The 24,550-nt window shown below is 42.5% G+C and overlaps 1 protein-coding gene, 1 long non-coding RNA gene and 2 pseudogenes across 4 annotated transcripts; 3 read left to right on the top strand and 1 right to left on the bottom strand.

The window, feature by feature from the left end:
- Positions 1-555: 555 nt before the first annotated feature.
- Positions 556-24,550, bottom strand: fam163b (family with sequence similarity 163 member B). Of its 2 annotated transcripts, none has more exons than XM_077521856.1 (3): positions 24,434-24,550; positions 3,829-3,944; positions 556-1,998 (listed from the first exon to the last, which is right to left on the bottom strand). In XM_077521856.1, the coding sequence occupies exons 2-3, from the start codon at positions 3,919-3,921 to the stop codon at positions 1,537-1,539; spliced, it is 555 nt and encodes a 184-aa protein (XP_077377982.1). In that variant the 5' UTR covers positions 3,922-3,944; positions 24,434-24,550; the 3' UTR covers positions 556-1,536. The 2 variants fall into 2 exon arrangements, with proteins under 2 accessions (XP_077377982.1, XP_077377981.1); XM_077521855.1 differs by lacking the exon at positions 24,434-24,550 and adding an exon at positions 7,050-7,304.
- On the top strand, positions 15,405-16,130 carry LOC144019060 (uncharacterized). Its single transcript, XR_013283578.1, has 3 exons — positions 15,405-15,539; positions 15,625-15,732; positions 16,041-16,130. It is a non-coding gene; the product is annotated as an uncharacterized LOC144019060 (long non-coding RNA).
- LOC144019132 (natterin-1 pseudogene) lies at positions 18,187-19,653 on the top strand (annotated as a pseudogene).
- On the top strand, positions 20,383-23,096 carry LOC144019015 (natterin-1-like; annotated as a pseudogene). Its single transcript, XR_013283567.1, has 3 exons — positions 20,383-20,495; positions 20,585-20,698; positions 21,664-23,096. The product of XR_013283567.1 is annotated as a natterin-1-like (transcript).

Raw genomic sequence — 24,550 nt, 5'->3', positions numbered from 1 at the left:
AGTCAACGACGTGTTACATTGTTGATACAGTGTAGGTGTTGGCTTCTTACAATATAAGTGAGTGTGTTACTGTGTACATTACAGTGTGTTACACCATGTTAGTGTCAGTGTTACAATTTGGATGATGACGTCTTGCAGTATAACTGAGTGTGTTACAATGTGTAACAGTGCACATGACAGTGCGTTACATTGTGTTGCAGTTTCGGTGTGTTACACCATATTACAGTATGGGTGTCTGACAATATAGGTAAGTGTGTTCCAGCATTGGTACGTGTGCAATGTCCTACAATACCACTATGCTTCACTGTAAGTTAACACTGTGTTACATTATAGGTGCCACAGTGTGGGTGACAGTGCAACATTGGAGGTAAAATTGCGACGAGCATCATGTATCATAAAATATTTATTAAAACATCAATCCATGAATGTTTTGGGGAATGGGGGATGATTTCATGTTTATTTCATTGTGTTTGGATATAAAATGCAATTTTGTATTGATGCCTCAACTTCTTTGATGGTAACTGATGTGTACACATTAGCATTTTTTGTGCCCTTATAATGGGAAAAACAAGTGTCAAAAAATGTGTAAAATGTTCAGAGTTTATCAATAATTTCGTCAAAGTCAGAGTACATTTACACATACAATACACACAATATACGCTCAAATAAAACTGCTATTCATATAGCGTTTCATATAAGAGCACACGTAATAATATGGTCGATATTCTCATTGGTCAAGTATGGGCCTTTGCAAAAGAACAAAAGCAATGCGAGAGATCGCTTTAACCCTCCTGTTATATTGCACGCAACATTAAAAACTAGTTCTGCTGCTCTCGTTTTATTCTAAGTCATTGCAAACATTTAATTTGCATCGTTTATTATTTTTTTACGATGAAAGGAGTGACCCCTTTTTTCATTTTTTTTAATCAGGCATCAGACGTTTAACTTGTTTTGTTTGCTTGTTTCTTTTCTTTTTTTTTTTCTTTTTTTTTTTTGTTACTCCCCAAAATGTTTTGTAATTTTATTTTTTTCTGACAACAAAACACACAGCGGGTCATATTGACCTGAGAAAATTGTTGCTACAAAAGGAACATAAGAGGAGGGTTAAAAGGTGAGCTCGACTCCTTGTTAACAAGCTGTGACGTCAATAAAGTTTTGTTGAATTAAGAGTTTTTCATCCCAAGCCAGACGCCAGTCGACTAACATCCAGCATGGCAGCGTGGAAAAACGTATGAGGGGCCGTCAGGGACAAAATTTTGGATTACTTCTCAGTTCTCATACATTGTGAAACACTCTCACATACACACCACTATAATGTTCTCACACACCTGGGAAATTAATGTGTGGGAGTTTTTAGTAATGTGAACGACAGCAAGACAAATTCAAGAGTGTGTAGGTGAGTGTGAGGAAGCATTTCAGTGTTATGTATGAGAGCGATTCAGGTTATGTGTGAGAGGTAATCCATGAATGATGCCTCTGCCGGGCTCTCATTAAAAAAAAAAAAAAAGCCCTCAGTTGTCGCGTTTGCGGCGCCCCCTACACGTCGGTGCTGACACTACGCGTGACCCCCTCTCGCATGGCCACCGAGCGGATGAGGTCCAACTTGCGGTAGAACCCGGCCAGGTCGGCGGTGGCTGCGGGCATCTCCAGGTCCTGGTGCACGCTGCGGTAGCCGCCGCCGCCGCCCCCTCGCCCTCCGTTGCAGAGCCGCTCCGGGTGGTGCAGGTAGAAGGGTAGCGTGCAACGGGCGCACGCCGGGCAGAAGCCGTGCACGCGCTGGCAGCGCCGCAGCGGCGGCGGCGGCGTGAAGCTGGCGGGCCCGTTGGCCTCGGTCAGGAAGGTGGGCGGGTACGTCTCGGGCTGGTCGCTGTAACGCTCCGGGGTGGGCGGCGTCGGCGGGGCCGACAGAGCCAGCGGGTGCGAAGGCGACATGGTGGACAGCTCCGGTTCCTCCTCCTCCTCCCCCTTGGCGGACTCGTCCTTCTTGCAGCAGTAATACTGTGAAAGGGGGAGACGGCCGGCTAGCGCTTAGTGCCTGTTACAATGAGAGTTTGATTTCATCGTTTTGTTTTTTTTAAATCGACTTTTTTTGACGATTGTTTTTTTTACAAAAACATTTCAATGTAAGACAAAGAAGAATTTTGGGTAAAATCGTGTTATTGTGTGTTACAAAGATTTTGTATCCTCCTGACTACCAGCAATTCAAATTTGTCCTCTGTAGTGGATATTTTTAAACCTGAATATCTCCAATGATTGTCTATAGAAGACATTCAGAGCTTTCCAATGATACCAAATGTGTAGGGAGGGGCTTTGCTACTTTTGATTGCATCATAAAAGAAAATGGCTTCCCTCAGTGCAAGCACTTTTTAGGGAAGAGAATAAGTAAGTGTATAATGCTTTTTATTGAACAAATTTAGGCTTTAAATGTTGTTAAGCATGTTTTCTATAACACTCTTCCATCCATCCATCCATCCATTTTCTTGACCGCGTATTCCTCACAAGGGTTCGCGGGGGGTGCTGGCGCCTATCTCAGCTGGCTCTGGGCAGTAGGCGGGGGACACCCCGGACTGGTTGCCAGCCAATCGCAGGGCACACAGACACGAACAACCATCCACACTCACAAGCACACCTAGGGACAATTCGGAGCACCCAATTAACCTGCCATGCATGTCTTTGGAATGTGGGAGGATACCGGAGTACCTGGAGAAGACCCACACGGACATGGGGAGAACATGCAAACTCCACCCAGGAAGGCCGGAGCCTGGACTCGAACCGGAGTCCTCAGAACTGGGAGGCGGACGTGCTAACCACTCCCACCGTGCCGCCCAGAAATACATATATTGATTGTTAAAATATGTTCACAAATGCATCGTAATTTCACAATTATTGGTCTGTTATTTCATGGAATAAAATGTAAAATTCAACTTTGAAGGGACACTTGACCCATTGAACAATTTTCAGCAGTGAAAAGTTAAGATTTTGTCCAGAATGAATTTGATAACTTCATTATTTTTCATGTACAATTAAAACCTTTAAAAAGTAAATTTTCTACTTGCTGTTGACTGATGATGACGACATCACCTGTGCTGAAGAAGTAGAAGTCACCTGTTTTCTGGGTTTGTTCAGTAAACTGAGCCATGATTGGTCAGCACATAGGTGATGTCATTATCAGTCGACAGCAAGTAGAAGATTTCCTTTTTAAAGGTATTAATTGTACATGAATAATAATGAAGTTAACCATATTAATTATCGACAACATATGAACTTTTTATTGGTGGAAATGGCTCAATGAGTCAAGTATCCCTTTAAAACCCTAAAAAAAGAAAAAAAATATTTACTGAGAATTTAACTAAAAAAAAAAATAATAATAATTTTACCATAATTTCTTTGTGAATAGACAATTTTTAAAAAGTGAAAATAACTGCATTTTCTGTAATGGCCCAGATGTTAGCATTCATTGTATTAACATTTATTTTGAGAGCCTTGTAAAGTGGAAAAATGCTCTATAAATGAATTACCTAACAGTTAACTGTTGCAATTTTAAACCCAATATCTAGTTTTTCAACAGTTATTTGCCATGTTTTGAAAGATTAATCACATTTTTTTTTGTCATATTACATACATCTTGTTAAAATTACAGTTAAAACTGCAATTTGATTATGGAAAATGTTCTTGCGAGAAAGTAATTTTCTGTTATTTCACAGTATTTTTCTGGCGCCCCAGTTGCTGGAAAATTACCATTTTTTTAATGATTTTTTATGTTTTGTTTTTTTTTTTTTGGGGGGGGGGGGTTGTTTGTTTTTTTAACAGTGTAGCGAGCAGACGTACCTGCAATCTACATAAACACAGCACAGCGACAATGGTGAGTAAGATGACGGCAGCCAGAATTCCACCTGCGATGACCACTGTCCCGGCTGACATTCGAAATGCTCTCCATCAACAGCCTGCAGGGGGCGAGCGAGAGCACGTGACCATCCGGGCAGTCGGGACGCAGGAAGAGAAAAAGAAGAGCATGAGGTTGCATAGTATGGAGGACCAAAACTGCCAAAATTTGAAAATAAATAGATGACTAAATAAATAAATACATGACTAAAAGTGAAAATAAAAATGGATATAAAAAATATATATATAATTCGAAAATTATATAAAAAAATAAATACAAATAGAAATAAAAAGAGCGGCATCACGACGTTTGCTAACCTGTGAGTGATGACAACGCGCGCTTCATTAGTCGCATGTTTTATGCAGTGCGTCTACATATAAAAAAAAAAAAATCAGCACTTTCTCTATATTAACGACAAACACGGCTGCAAATGCTCTACACTTTTCTCATTCATATGTCTTTAATGTCACACGAAAATATTTTTTACATCTTGCCAATCCGTCCATTGTTTGTATCGTGTGGGCCATGGCTATTATTTTGCTTATACTGTATCTCAGTAATATCACACTGAATATGTCATTATTTAATATCTCTTGAAGTCTCTCTAAATATCTGAGTAATATCTCGCTAATATTGCTAATACGACTCTACTGTGGTAATATCTTTCTATTCTCTCAGGAATAGCTCACCTTATCTCACTAATATCACACATTACATTTTGCTAATAACTTATTTCAATATTGCCTCTTTGGTATCTCAGTACCATTTCACAAATATGTTAATAATCTCACTAATATCTTACTGATTTTCCATTTCTATCTCAGTAACAGATTGATATCTCACCAATAACTCACAAGAATCTGAACCAAATCTCATTGATATCTCATTAACATCGCATTACTGTTGCTAATATCTCACTCAAATCTTGACAATATCTCACTAATACCTCACCGATCTTGTGATAATATTTTGCTACCATATCATATAAATAACTCACTAAAATCTCATTGATATCTCATTAATATCTCATTACTGTGTTGCTCATATCTCACTAAAATCTTGCCAATATCTCACTAATATCTCACTGGTCGCTCGATATTTTGCTACCATATCATATAAATAACTCACTAAAATCTCATTTATATCTCATTAACATCTCATTACTGTGCTGCTCATATCTCACTAAAATCTTGACAATATCTCACTAATACCTCACTGATAGCTCGATAATATTTTGCTACCATATATAAATAACTAATTAAAATCTCATTGATATCTCATTGACATCTCATTACTGTGTTGCTCATATCTCACTAAAATCTTGACAATATCTCACTAATACCTCACTGATCGCTCGATAATATTTTGCTACCATATTATAGAAATACCTCACTAATATCTCACAACTATCCTATTTAGATTTCGCTAATATCTTGCTATCATTTCACTAAAATTGCACGGATATCTCATTACTATCTCAATAATTTACTCGTATCTTAATGTCTCACTAATATCCAATTTTAAGTTCAACATCTCATAACCATCTTCCATTTGCCAATATCGCAATAATATCTCAACAGTATATGCCCATATTTTACTTTTATCTCACTATCTTGGGACTACCTAATATTTTGCTGTTATTTGACGAATACTTGACTTATATCTCATTACCATGTCATTAACATCTTAATAGCTCACTAATATCTAATATTTCACTAGAATCTTCACATGATCTCATTTATGTCTCATTACTATCTCACTAACGTAGCTAAATTCTCGCTAGTATCTTAACGATAACCCTGTTAATATTTTGCTATTGTCTGACTCACATTTTGTCATGGTTTGGGATGATTTTGTTACTTTTGTTATGGCCTAGGTTTAATTTTGGTTTAGTTTGAGTTTGTCCTCATGTTTCTTTAAGTTCAGTCTTGATCTGTTTTGTTTTGTTGTCCTTGTGTGCCTCCCTTGTCTTGTCAAGCATTGTCATGTCCACCTGTGTTTGCCTGCCCCTTCTCATGTGTCAACCAATCAGTGTCCCCAGCCATGTGTGCCTTGTCCAGGTGTCACTTGTTATGTTTACGGTAGTTACCTGTTTTCAGTTCAGTTCGTTGTTGTTGTTGTTTTCGTTCCGCCTTGCTGCCAGTTTGTTTGCTGTGTTTGCCCAATGTCATGCTTTGGTTACGTTTTGGAGTTTGTTTTTTGTTTTGGTTTAATTAAATTACACTTCTTTTTTTAGTTTGCCTCCTGCACTTGGGTCCTCCACCACACCATAATTGACACATCTGGAATATATCTCACTAATATCATGCTAATATCACAATATTATATTAATCATATCATACTATCTCATTAAGATTGCACTAAAATCTCATTAACTCATTAAAACCCCAAAAACGTGTAAATACGTTTTTTAATACTTTGTCCCTCACTCCCAAAGACGTTTTTTTAAATGTTCTGTTTTTTTGTTTTTTTTGCAAGAGCATACGGACGTTTTTGATGTAGCTTCTGACATGAAGAGGTGGCTTAAAGCAATGGTAATTATTTTAAAAAAAAACGGCCAGCAGGTGGCAACAGAGTATAAGAGATCAGCCTGGGCCATGTTGCAACAAGCTGTTTTCGCCAGTGTATTTAACAGGAATGTGAATAATGATTCAACTTAGCTATATCCTAATGTGAATTTCTGCAAAACGGAAACAGATACAAATATACTTTTTTTTTCCTTGATGAAAGAAGAGCAATAGAACACAATATTCTGTGGGACTTGCAAAATCAGTCAAAATCTGGTAAAACAGCCAGGAGTGATGGGTGAAATGGCTTGGAGTCAATGAGTTAATATTGTTGTGATTTCTCACTAATATCTTGCTACTCTCTTGAATGAAAGACTCATCTTTAACATATTGCATCTCCATTGTGCCATCCATCTTGATCTGACATACACCCAGCATCATCTTCATTTTACCATCCGCCGCTCATCCACCTGGCTTCATCTTCATCTTCCCATCCATCATCATCATCATCATCATCATCACTCCACCCATCCATCTATGGACCAGTATGTAATCATGCCAGGGAAGTCACAGTCAACCAATGAAGCGTCTCTAAAGTGTGACGTCACTTTAAGGTGTTGTTGACTGTTAAATCGTATTCACGCACACACGATTCTTACCCATCACTTGAGTGCTGGTTCCGCTTGCAAATGAACACGCACGCGCACCTGCAGTGGGAAAAGTGAGTGCGCCAGGGAAAAAAACAAACACACACACGCAAAAAAAAAAAAAAAAAAGTCACCAAACTTGTTTGATTCCCTTCGAGAACATTCTCCACAAACACTGGAAGGTAGTCCCCAGCTGGGATGAGAACCTCCTTCAGGGAGAAAAGAGCCTCAAGTAGTGACGCCGCGCGCAGGCAGCCACTCCGCTCCTCTCTGATATTGCCGTGGCGGCGCGCTCACGTCCGAGCGGCGCTGCACTTGGGTGTGTGCACGTGCGCGCGGGTGAGCGTGCATGAGTGCGTCACATCACAGCTGAGCAGCGCACACCTGCAGCATGGATGCTGCTCTCAGACCTTCGTCCTTGCACCTTGCTCGAGTTTGACAAGCCAAAGTCGACCGAGAAGTTCAAAGTCGGCTTGCCCTAATCTCATTACCATCTCACTTGTATGTTATTAATAATCTTAACAATATCCCACTCAAATCTTAACAAGTTCTCACTAATATTCCATTAACACCAAGCAAATAAATTGGTAAAATTTCACAAGATCTCTTGATATTACAATTTGACTAATATCTTGCAAAAATCTCACTGTTATCTCATTGATGTCCCCCTAATATCTCATTACATCTCGCTATTATCTCAACTGAAACATCAACAATATTTCACTAAGAGTTGACCACCAATATCGCATTATTATCTCACTATGTCATCACTATCATTTAAATATATCATTAAAATCTTTACACTATCTCAGTAATAATCTTCCAAAAATCTTAACAGTAAAACAATAACCAATATCTCATTAAATCGTGTCAATTTCTCACTAATATTCATTTACCACTAGATGACTAAATTGGTAACATTTCATAATATAAGATCTCATGATATCTTACTACAATTTCACTAATATCTTGCAAAAATCTCACTGTTATCTCATTGATGTCCCCCTAATAGCTCATTATTATCGCATTACATCTCGCTATTACCTCAACTGAAATATCAACAATATTTCACTAATAATTACTATATCAGTAATATCTCTACAAACTCTTAATATCTCACTGTTATCTCGTTAACATCTAACAATATCTCACATTAACTGACCACCAATATCACATTAATATCTCACTATATGTCATCACTATCATTTATATATATATCAAAATCTTTACACTATCTCAGTAATAATCTTCCTAAAATCTTAACAGTAAAACAATAACCAATATATCATTACATGTAGTCAATTTCTCATATGTTCAATATGTAACTAAAATCTTAAAAATATATTATAACAATCTCACTATTATCTGACTAATGTCTTACTAATATCTCACTGTTATCTCGCTGACATTTCACAATCTCACAAACTTACCACCAATATCGCATTAATACATCACTTATGTCATCCCTATCATTTAACGATATCATTAAAATCTTTACACTATCGCAGTAATAATCTTCCTAAAATCTTAACAGTCAAACAATAACCAGTATCTCATTAAATCTTGTCAATTTCTCACTAATATGTAACTAAAATAAAAATAAAAATCTCACAACAATTTCGCTATTATCTGACTGTCTTACAAATATCCCATTAATATTCTGCTTATTTATCTCTTAATCTCACTAATATCTGAGCAGAATCTCACTAATATCCCATTGATGGTTGATTACCATCTCAATATATCACTAATATTCTTGGTCACTATATCCATCCATCCATCCATTTTCTTGACCGCTTATTCCTCACAAGGGTCGCGGGGGGTGCTGGCGCCTATCTCAGCTGGCTCTGGGCAGTAGGCGGGGGACACCCTGGACTGGTTGCCAACCAATCGCAGGGCACACAGAGACGAACAACCATCCACACTCACAAGCACACCTAGGGACAATTCGGAGCACCCAATTAACCTGCCATGCATGTCTTTGGAATGTGGGAGGAGACCGGAGTACCCGGAGAAGACCCACGCGGGCACGGGGAGAACATGCAAACTCCACCCAGGAAGGTCCGAGCCTGGACTCGAACCGGAGACTGGTCACTATATATTCTTCTTAATTAAACTTAACAATATCACATTAGCATTTTACTGAAGATCTCATTACGATCGCCCGAAAATCTCTACCATCTCACTAAAATTCCCTAATATCTCACTGATATACCGTATCTAAAGAAAAAAGGCAGAACGAGAAGAAGAAGAAAATGTTTCAGGTGGTAAATAATTCAGCGATGGAAGCAGGCTGAGATTTCAGTGTCTTGTGCAGACAAGAGTGTGTAATATTCATGAGACCTTACTTTTACTCCTTTTACCCCTACGCGCACACACACACATGCGCACACAACACTCGCCCGTGTCACAACTACATTGACGCAATGTCCATTATCTTTTCAGATGAATGTGAAAATGCAAATCATGACAAGCCTGCCATGTGACGTGTGGTCCAGGCAGGTGCACGCATCCTGTGCCACACTGAAGGTTCTAACCGTAACCACACTTGAAGGTTCGAGGGTTGAACTCTCTAAATATGGAGCTACAGTAAATTCACTTTGGGTTCTCGGCATGGTGAGACCAATGTTGATCTGGCTGTGGTTATAGTTGGTAATTTTGGGTTCTGCTTCGGATTCCAAACTACAGGAAGGTTCTAGATCCTGGAGATGCTCTGGCTCTCTTCTAGCTGATGAACTTGTGTTTTTTTTAGTTTGAGTTCTTCTGAAGCTTCTGACCTCATTTTGGGTTTGAAAGCCTGTGAGACTCAGAGTTCCAATGCTGATTACGATGAATGCTCAATAGTTGGTGTTGCTTAGAATTTTAAGATGACTTCACATTATCAAGTTGCTGAGATGAAAATTGACCGAATGGAAATTCTAAAGGGGCGGCACGACGGATGAGTGGTTAGCATGTCCGCCTCCCAGTACTGAGGATGCAAGATCAAGTCCAGGCTCCGGCCTTCCTGGGTGGAGTTTTCCTGGGTGCCTGTTCTCCCCGTGCCTGCCTAGGTCTTCTCCGGACACTCCATTCTCCTCCCACATTCCAAAGACATGCATTGCAGGTTAATTGGGAGCTCTGAATTGTCCCTAGGTGTGCTTGTGTGTGTGGATGGTTGTTCGTCTCTGTGTGCCCTGTGATTGGCTGGCAGCCAGGTCAGGGTGTACCCCGCTACTGCCCAAAGCCAGCTGGGATAGGCTCCAGCACCCAGCGACCCTTGTGAGGAGAAAACAGTTAAGAAAATAGATGGATGGAAATTCTAAAGATGACCTAATTTGGAGTTCTCAGGAGAGTAATATTCCGGGTTATCGATCTGATCCTAATGAAGGGTCTAAGACCAGAGAAATCTAAAGCACTGGAAGGTTCTGTTGCTTGTAACAGTCTGAGTTCGAGAGCTGACCACACTCTCAATGCTTCAGTGTCGTGGTTCTTGCTCTTGATCTTTTTCTGGTCCCAATGTGTTCTAGCGTAATCTCTGTTTTGCAAAGATGTTAATTTGGGTTCTAGAGACTCTCTAGTGACTCTTATCCCACCAAAGGTTTTGGCAATGTGATCTATTCTTGATTACAGTGTGGTTCCAAAGCTGTCCCGTTATTGGGTTTTATAGCCAGTTAGTCAGTGATCTTAGGTTTCCTAGACTGAACACTGACAACGAGCTGGGGACAAAAATTCTGCAGCGAACTTTGCTCTTTGTTCTGAAGATGGTGAAATGATGTTTTAGAGTTGTCTTGTTCTGATTGAAATGCATCACTCATATTATATTGGCTTTTCAAGCCAGTGCCCCTCTGGGTTCTAAAACAGACTACGTAGAACATTTTAAAGCTGAGACTATTTGGATTCTAGATGTGGAAAGTTGTTATGACGATCAAAGAACAGCAGTAGACAAGCCAAGAGGCTTGTGAACATGTTGACTGACGAGTTGCGGGCATGTCGTCCGTCGTGTTCAGCTCAACGAGGCGGAGGAACGCGCCGAGGGAACATTTGTTCATCTTGTAGACAAGTATCTTTGTCGACCCCAGTTTCTTCCGCTCCGTTTGAAGCTTCACTAGCATACACACAACACGCTCACACCCACATTGACTGACAGGAACTGTTCTGCTCTGAACATTAGCATAGAGTAACCACAGAGAATTTTCTCTGTACGTGAATGCAGCAGAACCGGCAAATATAATTCAAGATGAGGAGATTGTAGAAAGTTCTTTGATTTTATTTTTTCGAACTTATTCCAAGTTCTATTGCCAGTGACACTCTGGGCTCCATGTTCTAATTCTAACCACAGTAAAGGTCTGTGAGATTGTAGTTCTTCAGTTTGATACTTGGTGTGACAGTGTTCTGGTGTTAGCTGTTAGCTTCACTCGGGTTCTACAACTGATCTCATTTTTGCTTCCATTATTCTAGATCGGCAGCTAATTCACTCCTCTAATTGGTGGTGGGACCAAAGTTGATCTAGATTGGTTGTAAAGTTCGACTCATTTTGGGTTCCAGTTTGGGTTCTGTCCCAGACTACAAAAAGCTTTCAGAGTTGCCGATGTTGTGGTTCCACATCGGACTTCACTGTAGATCATCTAGTTGGTGAGACTTCGTTATAGACTTAATCCGTCTGAAGTTCTATTGTCCATTGACATGCAGATTTTGCAGCGACCTTCACTCCAGGTCCTGACACTCTGGTTCTCAGGATGACCTCATTTTGTATTCTTACTCCAGTGTAAATAATCATGCTGAAGATTCTAGAATTTCAGACAGACAGTCTGGTGTTCCACATTTTACCTCATTCTAGATCAGTGATTCCCAACCGGTGGGTCGGAATCCAAAAGTGGGTTATGGACCCACTTTGGTTGAGTCGCAGAAAGCCAATAAAAAAATCATGTCTTCTTATTTTGATTATTCTAATGCAGTCCAGAGGCGTATCAAGCTCCCACATGGAGCATGTTAGGTAAATAACTGGAAATGTAGCTGACTCACACTTTATCCACTAGCTTACTTCAATACAGTGCAGCTCAGTCACTGGCTGGAGACACCATGGCGGGCAAAATGCTTTTTGTTGGCACATCAAACTCATGAAACAGTGTTTTAAAATATACCATACATGTGTTTTCAGTGGCTTTTCTTTAAAAACGTTCTTTAGTCTTAACTTCAACAGAAATAGGTTGTGACTTTGCAACAATAGGAACATTTTTTTTGCATTTTCTATTTGGTGTGATGAAGAGTTAAACTCATTAAAATAAAGCGTTTTGGGCTCTAGTTTGGGTTCTTGCTCCGTCCACTCCGAACGTTCCACAGCATCGGACACGTTGGTCCCTAAGCAACCCTCACTCTGTGTTCACTAGTTGGTTTCTGTTGATTCTGTTCTGTTTACTGGAGCTGAACTCTTCCTGAGATAAGGGCTCTTTGGTTTCTAACCTTGATAAAGCAGAAGGCTCTAGAACTGGAGATGTGCCGGTTGCATTTTGTTGTTAATTACCATAATAATAGTACATTTATTTATGAGTGCCTTTTGAGGCCTTCAAGGCGGCATAAAGGGAATAGCAGTATAATGGTAGGATGATGATGATGCCCCCAGAGTGGCTGTTAACGGTGACTCCATGACAAAGGCAAGCTGAAGCCAACGCGAGCGAGGCTTTATGCCAGGGAGCGCGGGCGGGCGAGCGAGCGAGCATCTCCGTGAATCTCCTGAATAATGGAAACGTCTCCATTTGAAGGCTCTCCAACACTCTGACCCCACTTTTGGAAAAAAAAAAAAAAAGCTTCTTCTTTTTTTCTCTCTCTCCAGGCAGAATATTCCGGCTCATCTCCAGTGAAGCGCACGGGAGAGGAGCGTCGCCGCATGAGGAGGCTTTTAGGTGGGGAGGGGCTTGAAAGCTCGCCGTCTCCCGCTGCCACCTTCCCGCGGTGGCCTCTACCTCCGCCAAGGCCAAGGAACGCTGATGTTCGAGCGTCTAAAAAAAGTTTAGCGCTGCCTTTCGTTGTCCGTCACGCTAATTGCGCCTCGTGAATATTCAGTGGCGGCTGTTAGCGTATTGTTCCCGACATCTTATACGGGACATTTCCTTACGCATGCCTTTATGTGACATCTAGGGGCATCTTTTTTAGGAGTATCTCATACAGGACGTCTTTTTCAGGACATATTCCTTCTTATGTCTCATATCTCATATGGGACATCTCCGGAGGATTTAATACGGAACACATTTAGGGACAATGAGTCTTTAGCAACCTGGTATGCGACGTCTCATAGGAGTCAACGTGTTCTGTACAACTATTTACGGATGTCTCAATGAGGACATCTCATACGGGGTGTTTGGGTTTCGTTAGGGTCATCTTCAGGGTGCCAGGAGGTCTCCTACTGACCATCTCATATGGGACATTGCATGCTAATCGTGCCTCGTGAATATTCATCACCGGCTGTTAGCATTTGGGTACATTAGCATGTTACTGTTGGTGGGTCAAACATTTTTAACCTCAGCAAAGGGAAGCTGGCAGGTGGGTCAGATGAGGAGGAGGATGGGCCACCTCACCCCTCAATGCCGTCAGTAACCAGGCCGGGTGTGCAAGGACGAAAGAGACACTTGAGTTTTGTTCCTTTTATATACCGTGACGTTAAGAGTAGCAAAAAAAAAAAAAAAAAAGAACAAAAATCTTAACTAATATGGGACTTCTTGTCAGGGACGTTTCGTATGGGATATTTTGATTGTGACCTTTTGCTAAGGACATACATGATATAACAAAAACTTTGGAGTGGGAAGTAGTAATTCCTCGCTTTCTCAAATGTTAGCAGCGTTAGCGCCAGGCGAGCTACTTCGGCTAGCAGGAACAAGCGGGACGCGCTGCCGTGCGATGACAGGTGACGTGAAGATCAGCGTGTGCAACCAAACGCACTCGTGCATTTTTCATACGGTGGCCGCCAGCTTCTTCTTCCTGCGCTCTGCTCGCCTGCAAGGGAACGTTTGGAATATCAAGAGGATGAATCACTGCCATCTTGGAATGCCAGCCGACATCCGCGTGATCCTCACATTGTTTGACACAACGTGTAGTGGGGGAGCTCGGATTGGATGTCTTGTACCAAGCAGCACCGGAGCTGGGGGTGATGGAGTCTTTTCCATAGCTGCTCCCACCCTCTGCAATCGTCTTCCAAAAACAAGTCTGTGACTGTACTGACATACCCTCTTTCAAATCACACCTCAAAACCCCAATTCTTTAGGACTGCTTTTTAAAATGTGATTATTGTCCTTTGTCTTGTTTCTTCTTTACATTATGTATTATTTAGATGTATCTTTTAGTGTAAAGTACTTTTCTTTTGACTAATTTTACCAGGTTTTAGTCTTGTGAAATGTGTCTTTTAAAAAACACTATAAAATAAATTATTAGTTTAATTTAATAATCTTTCATTTATATTAATATGTCTGCACCCATTTTGTTTGTGAGTTGAAAACTTCCTGTAAATCAAATCAAATCAAACTGCATTTAGGCTATATGGCACCTTTCATACATTCAAATGCAACTCAAGGTGCTGAACAATTAAAACATCCATAATACAATACAAAGAAAAAAATATATCCCCATGATCGTACAAACAAACACACACGCAAACCTCAACATGGCGGGGCACAGAAGAGCCCTGTGAGGAAAGGCATTTCATGACATTTCATCCGGAACAGCTTGTTTGGGACAATTTATATAGAAGATCTCATGACGGGCATCTCTTCTTAAGGGAAGTCCGCTATGGTAGACTGGTTAGGAAGTCCCATTTAGGACATCACATGAAAACATTTTATTCGGGGCATCATGTATTGCGTGTATGACATTTTATGTGGCATCTTTTTTGGGACATCTTATGTAGGACCCCTCTCACCGGACATCTCGTTAGAAAGTCTCATTATAGGGAGATCTCACTGAGAGTGACTGAAAAGGGAAACCTTGCTAGGAAGTCATATATGGAACATCTCATTCAAGACTCATTAGGGGTGCCTTGTTAGAAACATGTCATTTGTGACATTTCATATCGTTGGCGCCGGGCCGAATCCTCCAAAATCGGCACTTTTCAGGGGACCCCATAAAGTGCATTTTTGTTGAAGCATAAACATTGCATCATCAAAGAGCGCAAACCATTTTCAACATTTTATATTGTTTTGTAAAAATAATACACACAAGTGTGGACTGACTATGAAATTGACCAAATTCCTTATGTACGTCTCATACGGGACATCTTGTTGATGACTCATACGAGACAAAAGGTTAAAGGGAGACCGTTGACTTAGATTCCAATTTTCTTATCATGTTTATTCCGTTTCAAACTACAGTTATCCATCGTGGAGAGAAAAAAAAGGTTTTGGAATTGTCCTGTTTGAGGATTTGTTTGCACTGGTCAATGTTTTATTCAGAGAACATCTGCGAGTCAAAGTACAGAGGTAGCTCAGAGTACTGTCTCATGCCCACTGCCAAAAGTAGATCGACATACTTGGACACAAGGTGAGTGCGTCTCCTCGTTGTTTAACGTCCTTCTCGACATCCTCGTGTTATTGCTCGATCTTGTTTGCTGCCCTCTCTCATTTAGAGTCCGAGCAAAACAAAATGGCCAAGCCTTGGGTTCGTCTGCTGCTGTTGGCTCTGGCGCAGCTGACCTGCACCAGCCCTGACATCTGTGATCGACAGCCAAGCTCAGGTGCCGTCACGTGGCGCCCAGTCTCGGACCGGTGGTTCTCAAACTGGGGTTTCCTCGGAGCAAATAAACATAACCTGGCCTATCTGGTTTTGGTTTTAAAAATCAAACGTGGCCCTTGCAGATTTAGGAGTATATGTGATGGCTATCTTTAATTGGTGTTAGGATTACGAGGGGTCCTTGAAAAAAAATCTCTTCCCTTGGCCCTGGTCCCAAAAAGGTTTGAGAACCCCTGCCTTTAAGCATCACAATGTCAAAAGATGCAGTCAGATGACTGATGACTCTTGCATGTCTGTGTGTTTGATTCCAAGGTTCAAACTTGGCCAAATATTCCATGTGCGCCATGCAGAGGTTTTCCTTGTGGTTGGATAAACAGATGGCACTGCTCAATGACACAGCTCGTAAGTAGACAGGGACCACCACGGTTATCGGACTTGTGTCACATGACTTGACTCGAATTAAGTAATTCATTCGAAGACTTGGCACATGCTCGGTAGTGATGGGAATTGCGGCTCTTTTCAGAGAAGCGGCTCTCTTTTGGCTCCCAAACAGCTCACCAGTTTTTAAATTTATTATTAAAAACATAATGTAGAATATCATGTTGATATTAATGTAAAAAAAAAAACCCAAACATTTGCACTTAATTTTATTTTTAGAGGTACAAAAAAAAAAATAGTACAAAAAAACCTTTAACATAATTAAACCTTTAATATAACTATTAAAATAATTTAAAGTTTTAGCTATTTTTTTCTCAAACTAATTTGAGGTGATATGAAACAATTACTCCAAAACAAATTAAAATGTGCACACACCCACACACACAAAAAAAGCCAGATAACGTGTATAATTAAGATTGGCAATGAGAAACACCAAGTGCCTCCGCTTTTAGAAGCTGATCTGGTTTCTTTTGTCAGACTTTTTATCTTTGCTTTTTTGAAGAAGATTTGTCCTTGCTGCAATGCAGTCTCCAACCAAAGACAAATGTTGTCTGTTTGCGTATGAAAAACTGCATTTTCTCAGTAGAACGCATCTTTGCGTTTGTCTTGTTTCCTGCTCGTGTGTGAATATTAAAATGTTGTCATGAGGCATTGGGGCTGAGGACTCAATTGCAGGGAAGAAAGGCAGGGATTAAGTCACAAAGGTAATTTAATTAAACAAAAAACAGAACACAAACAATCTACTTAGCATCCAAAAACAAAGTCCAAAAACATAAGTCAAACAAGGAACTCAATGTAGCAAGGACAAGCGTGGACATGAAAACGACGAGACGTAGAGGAACGACAATGACTGAATGAAAACAGGAACCTATACACACCCACTAATGAGACAACAAGCGACACCTGGCCAAGACGCACGTGGCTGAGACAACTTATTGGCTAACACAAGGGAGTGAGATGACAAGCACAGGTGGACGTGATAAGACTTGACGGGACAAAGGGAGACACAAAGAAAATGTAACAAAACAAAGATCAAAGCAGACAAAAAGGAAACAAGATAACAAAACTAACCAAAACCCAACCCAAAATATGACACTTAACACGTGACTTTGCAACAACTTAGCTTGACGAGCTAATTTCAAACAACAGGGACGCACGAGTAGAATGTCGAAGACACACTTGTAGAAATTTCGCGCACTTGTACAAGACTAGTAAAACGACAAGGGTGCACCACAATAATGACTTCAACACACGAGTCGAATGACTCGGACTCACTAGTAGATTCACTAGGACGCAGTAGTAGAATGGCTGTGACGCACTAGTGAATGACTCGATCCTACTAATAAAACGGTGAGGGCGCACTAGTAGAATAACTAGAATCCACTAGTAGAACAACTAGGAAGCAATAGCAGGGCACACTAGTAGGACGACTTATGACACACTAATAAAACAACACAAGGAGGAGAAGGACAGACTTGTAGAACGAGTAGGATATTGAATAAATGCTGAAACATCTTTTTCGGTATGGGTCTAAATTTTGCGGATTAAGGGGCTCGACACATGGGAGGCGACGTCACTCGCTCTCCATTCATTTCCTGTGGAAGCAAGGCGACAAGGCGAAAATCGCCTTCCTCCCTCCCCCTCGGCGACACGCGACATTCGTGCATGTGAAGAATCTCGCGCGTACACGTAGACGTGCACGCGTAGGTCCGCGACGCAATACTAGAAAGTTGAAACATGTTCAACTTTTGTTGCGTCGCCGAGGCTGTCGCTGAGGCTTCAACCAATCAGCGGAGATTTCATTGACGAACCAATGAACGCAGGGCATGCTAGACAGTGCGGTACACGGCAAAATGGGAGGATCTAATTTTAGCAGTGTCCGACCATCCAGTTTTATATGATACTTCACGCAATGATTTCCGTGACGTGGACAGGACACTTAGCAACAATAGTTCAGTTAATTCCAGTAATATATTGTGAATCTTCATCCTCGAACTATGTAGTGGAATGTCCGTTTACAATGATTCCCTCCAATTTAACAGCCAATCAAATCTGTTGTCAACAAGCCGCGCTAGAGGGTGACGTCTGTCGCTGCCGCCGTCACAACTGCTTGTCGCTTCCCGTGTGCGGCGACAAGTACCTCGTCGCCTCCCGTGTGTGCAGTTTGGCATGGGAGGTGATGCGATACGTAATACGCTGTCGCTTGTCGCCTACCATGTGTCGAGCCCCTAAGACTTGAGACTTCCTTCTGACTTCCTCCCACCTTTGCCAATTTATCACCATCAAACCTGTCAAAATCCTGGGAAACGAGTCTCCAGTGATTTGATTTCTTGTCTTCTTCACACTACAGAACCGTCTCCCGTTGTCCATCATGTGCTGGAGAACAAGCGTCCGGAACAACCCCCCTTAAAACCGGCGCTGAGGCCGCCATCGTACTTCTTGAAAAGAGCGCAGGATGCCCCATCGGCCGACTTTGGTGAAACCAATCTAAAATGGGTTTTGTACGACAGATCCGTCCCAGACAGGTGCGGTGTCTATCTACAATTCGTATTACAGCCGCGTAGATTTCATCTGCAAAGTGGGCTGTTCCGCAGGCTACTACGACTCCACGCTCAGCACCCCCGCCTGTGCCTACACCACCGACTGGGTAGGGTACACCGCCATGCAGTTTGAGGTGCTGGTCAACGAAGACAACTTTGAGGCTCTGGAGTGGAAACAGGGCGCCGGTGGTTCAGTGACGCCGAATTCTGTTAAGACCTGCACCAATCAGGACATTTATGTCGGGAAGAATGAGTACGGACTGGGGGAAGTGAAGGTTAGCGATGGGGTGTTCATCCTTCCCTGGGGCGGAAGCTATTATAAGTACAGTAATTATCTGGTCCTGGACATGAACAAAGACGTCCGGAGAGAGCACCTGATGGACGTCAAGTACAATACAGCGGGCGTCACCCCCATCGAGTATCCCCCTGAGATCTTGAACAAGGGCACAATTTCAAACAGGGAGTGCCAGGACATCAAGCATCAGCTCACCCTCTCCAAGACTGTCGCCACAACCAAAAAGTGGGAGATCAACTTTGCCATCACTGTGGGAGCTGGCATCACCATCGAGACGGGAATCCCCTTCATAGTCAAAGGGCATATTGAGTTAAAGGGCGCGTTCACCTACAAGTTGACCAAAGACAGCACCTATACCGAGACCAACTCCTACTCGCTACAACTGGACACCACGGTTCCCCCTGGCCACTCGTGCACCGTCATAATGCAGGGCAAGAAGCATGGATTGGACATCCCGTACACGGCACGCCTCAAGCGCATTTACACCAACGGGGAAACCAAGTGGACCACCGTCACCGGGACTTTCAAGGGCATGCAGATCTCAGAGGTCCAAGCTGAAATGGAACGTTGTGAACCTCTGCCTGATGTCAAGCCTTGTTAAGATGATCCGTCATGTGTGGGAATGAAATAAAAATAAAGTTCACACAAACCTGCTTCCCCTTTTCTTCAAGTCATGGGCACATTAGCCCATCATCCATCAGTCGATCAATCCATTCATCGATTATCTGTTTTTCATTCATCCATCCATTCCCTGACACATCGAACAACAGAAGAGCAGAGTACAATGTTTACATCTGCTTCACAGCAGACCCTCTTGGTCTGGCTTTGGAGATTTGGTCCTGGTCTTCTGTGTGTTTACTGCGGTACCTGACTAATTGATGGGTGGTACTCGTGTTGCTAGCCCTGTACTCTGGCCTTTGCCCAAAGGACTAAAGAGACTTGCACAACCCATTGGCACTTCATACGTAATATGCTTCACTTCAGCACGAAACAGGCTCACACGAGCGCTCCTGCCCGATCGATTATAAGGGAACCACTGGACGGAGCAGAGGGAAAAGTAAAGGCCTCAGCAGCTGTGGCCAGTCTGATGAGGCTTTTTTTTAAATTTTTTATTCTGAACAATGACGATGTGTTACAAGCGTAATGAGCATTCAGTGATTTTCGTAACATTTGGCAGCTCTGCGTTTTTGTCTTTCAAAGTTTTTGTAAGAGGCACAAAATGTAAATGTTGATCGGAAAACTGTGAAAACAAACCGCTTATTTCAAGCCTTGTTCTTGTCGGGGGTTTTTTTCCCTCATTTCCCTACAAAGGTACCGTAGACAGTGGAGAGATTAAAAAAAAAAAAAAGTTTTGGAATTGTGCCATTTCAGGATATGTTTGCACAGGTCAATGTTTTATACGGAGGACGGCTGCAAGTCAAAGTGTGGACATAGCTCAGAGTATATATTTGCGTCTGCTGCCCATTGCCAAAAGCAGACACACTTGGACTTATGGTGAGTGCGTCTGCTTTCGTTTCTCGTTGCCCTACTCCTCGTATGCACTTGTGTTGTTCCCAATGTCATTTTGTTGCCCTCTCATCCAGTGTAGGAGAAAAACAAGATGACCAAGCTGTGGGTTTGTCTTCTGCTGGTGGCTGTGGTGCACCTGACCTGCGCCAGCCCCGATGACTACCATCAACAGCCAAGCTCAGGTGCCATCACATGGTATTCAGTCCTGGGTCAGTGGTTTTCAAACTGGGATCAAATTAACATAAGCTGCCCCATCGGGGCTTGGTTTTAAAAATCAAACATGGCCCTTGTGGATTTAGGGATAAGAGTGATGGCTATTTTTAATTGGTGTTAGGATTGTGTGGCATCCTTGCAAAAAACTCTTCCCGTCGACCCAAAAATGTTTGAGAACCCCTGGCTTAAACAACACAAGGTCACAAGATGCTGTCAGATGATAGATAACTCATGTGTGTTTAATTCCAAGATTCAAGCATGACCAAGTATTCCATAGGGAGTCTTTTCACCTGGGTAGAGTTGACAGAGCTCATTGATGGTTGAGACGGACTGACACATTTGGCGGACTTCTGTCACTTGACTTGATTTAAGCTAAACTTAGATTTGATAGAACACAACCTTACATTTATTTTCTGCTAATGTGTAGAATATATGCTGTGACTTAGCAAGATTTTATGACTTTCCTGAAGCCAAGTAATGACCAGACAGGACTTGCTTGACGTTCATTTGGGGACTCCACTTTATGTTGATTTCAAACGACCGGGAGGCACGAGTAGAATGTAGCCTATAGGAGACACAAGCAGAACAACTAGAGCTCACTTGTACACACTCGTGACGCGGATACAAGGCTAGTGAAATGACTAGTGTGCACTACAATAATGAAAACAACACACTCGTCGAAAGACTTGGATTCCCTCGTGGAACCACTGGCACCCAGTATGACCCGGGCACACTAGTAGAACAATGAGGGCTCACCAAGACAATGACTTGTGCATCCTAATAGAATGACTCAGGTGCACTAGTAGAACAACTTGGAAGTACTATTACAATGGCTAGAATGCTACACTAGAAGGGGACTATAGAAACGAATCTCCACTGACTCCTCTGCTCTTTGTTTTTTCCCCTTTCCTTCACACAACAGCACCATCTCCTGTTGTTGATCTCGTTGTGGAAGACGAGCGCCCGGAACAACCGCCCAACACAACAGCTCTGATACCGTCATCGGAATCCTTGAAAAGTGCGCAGGACGCCCCGTCAACAGACTTTGACGAAACAAATCTGAAATGGAAGTCATGCAACAGCTATCTCCCTTCTGGCACCGTATCCATCTACAACACGTATAACAGCCGCGTAGAATACATCTGTAAAGTGGGCTGCCACGCAGGCTACTACGACTCCACGCTCAAGACCCCAGTCTGTGCCTACGCCGCCAACGGCAAGGGGAACAGCGCCACGCAGTTTGAGGTGCTGATCAACAAAGATGACTTTGAGGTTCTGGAATGGAAACAGGGCTACGGTGGTTCAGTGACGCGCAATTCTATTAAGATCTGCGCCAACGAAGACATTTACGTCGGGAAGAACAAGTACGGGCTTGGGGAAGTGAAGGTTAGCGAAGGGCTGTTCTACCTTCCGTGGGGATCAAAGCGTTACCAGTACAGTGATTATTTGGTCATGGAGACGAAGAAAGGAAGAAAGACGTCCGGAGAGAGCACCTGATGGACGTCAAGTACAATACAGAGGGCGTCACCCCCATCGAGTATCCCCCTGAGATCTTGATCAAGGAAACGATTACAAACAGGGAGTGCCGGGACATCAAGCGTGAGATCACCCTCTCCAAGACCGTCGCCACAACCAAAAAGTGGGACATCAACTTCTCCATCTCGGTGGGAGCCGGCATCACCATCGAAACGGGAATCCCCTTTATAGCCAAGGGGCAGATTGACTTCAGAGCCGCATTCACGTACAAATTGACCGCCTATACTGAGAGCACCGCCCATACTCTGACACTGGAAACCAAGGTGCCCCCCCACCGGCCACTTGTGCGCCGTCACGTTGCAGGGCAGGAAGCACGGATTGGACATCCCGTACACGGCCCGCCTCAAAACGCATTTACGCCAACGGGGAGACCAAGTGGACCACCGTCCCCGGAACTTTCAAGGGCATGCAGATCTCAGAGGTCCAAGCTGAAATACAACACTGTGAACCTCTGCCTGATGTCAAGCCTTGTTAAGATGATCCGTCGTGTGGAAATGAAACAAAAATAACACTCATGTAAAACCACTTCTGCATTTATTTCAGTCATGGACACATTAGCCCATTCTTTCATCCACTATCCATCCATCATCCGTCCATTCATGCACCCATCCTTTTCATCCATCAACCACTTTGCCTGTCATCCATCCATTTTTCATTCAGCAATAAATTCATCAATTCATCCATCTTTCCATGATCCTTCCACCATTCCTACATTGATCTATCTGTGCATCCATCCATCCATCCATCCATCCATCCATCCATCCATCCATCCATCCATCCATCCATCCATCCAATCCAAAACAAACTTTAACTGGACCTTCTGATCCTTCACCTCTCCCTTCCCTCCAGTGTCCAGAGACTGAAGGCTGTCTCCACGGCAACGAGACATTATGCTTGATACAAACCAACATCCACAATAATAATATACACTTTGAGTTGCATTTCTTTTTTGTATGAAAAGTAGTATATATGTAAATAAAGACTGAGTGACTGATTGATTGATAACATGCCACATACACAACCCTACTTTCACTGTCTCTGCTGGATCCCACATTCCTTCCCTGTGACGTAACCTGCTCTGCAAAGCACTTGTTGACTGAGCTGCTAATTCTGCCGAGTTCTATCATGTCCACCCACCAACCCATTCCATGCTCACCATCTCGTGCATGTACTAGTCTTGAGATTTGGTGTAATGACTGTATAGCTCCCTTCGTTGCATTTAGTAGCCCTAGACACAAGTGGTTTTCTTTTGACTGCTGAATATATTGCTTCTTCTCAAACAATAAATCCACCATGAAAACCGGAGCAAACCACATATGCTAACAATAACAATTAGCATAAAGAAAATAAAGACAACTTAGGGTGTATTCAGACCAGAAAAGCCCTTTAGTCCGCTTGGTTGGTCCGGACCAAAAGCGGACTTTATTTTTTTTAGTTTGGCGCGGTTCATGTTCACACTGTGCTTTTTGCAAGCGGACTATATTGCATAATCACATCGACCCACGTGACAATCCGTGCTCCCATTGGACAAATGTGACGAGGGCTGTACGTGTACGAAACCCGGAAAGAGCGGAAAACGTGAATTTCCGACGTGCTGCATTACTGCTCTGCAAGATATATGCGAGCGTCAAGGGCAGCTCATTCAACGGAGGTTCCGCCACTCTGTTTCTAATTTTGGAACGCGTCGTCGATTGCGTGTCGTAAACCGAGGAGCAGTTGTGCTCTGCTTACCCCGCTCCCACCACAGCTGACAGCAGCGTGGCTAAACAGAATACGGATTATTATGAATGAATTTAGCACAATATTCACTACCGGGCAAAATTCCCCCCCCCCCCGCGATACTTGACTACGATGGCTTGTTAAGCCCAAAAAGGCGCATATGTCCAGCAGCTGGAGCGGATTCCGCTGTGGTTTCTATTCAGTCTGCAAAGCGAACCACGCCGAGTGCTTTTGATAGCGGACCGAGACCACCTCGAAAGGTGGGTCTCGGTCCGCTTGTTTAGTCCGTACCAGGATTCGTTTGTGTGTGTTCAGACCTGCACAAAAGGTCCGCACCAGCGTGGTAAACGAACTCTGGTACGTTTAAAGCGGACCAAACAGTGCAGGTCTGAATACACTTATACATACTTAGTTTAACTTACACAAAAGTATTGACAGACACAAAATAAACTAACCTCGTTGGCTGCCTGTGTGCAATGTCCCACAAGGGAACTAGGCTTGTTTTCTTTTCTTCTATCTTCATTCGTCTATTTCTCTCTCATGAGCTTAACATCATGTATTGTAAGTCTACC

The sequence above is a fragment of the Festucalex cinctus genome, chromosome 5 (genome assembly GCF_051991245.1).
Source record: "Festucalex cinctus isolate MCC-2025b chromosome 5, RoL_Fcin_1.0, whole genome shotgun sequence".
NCBI classification, from domain to species: Eukaryota; Metazoa; Chordata; class Actinopteri; order Syngnathiformes; family Syngnathidae; genus Festucalex; species Festucalex cinctus.
Note: the sequence above shows the minus strand (reverse complement) of the source record. Positions and strands in the feature narration are given on the sequence as shown.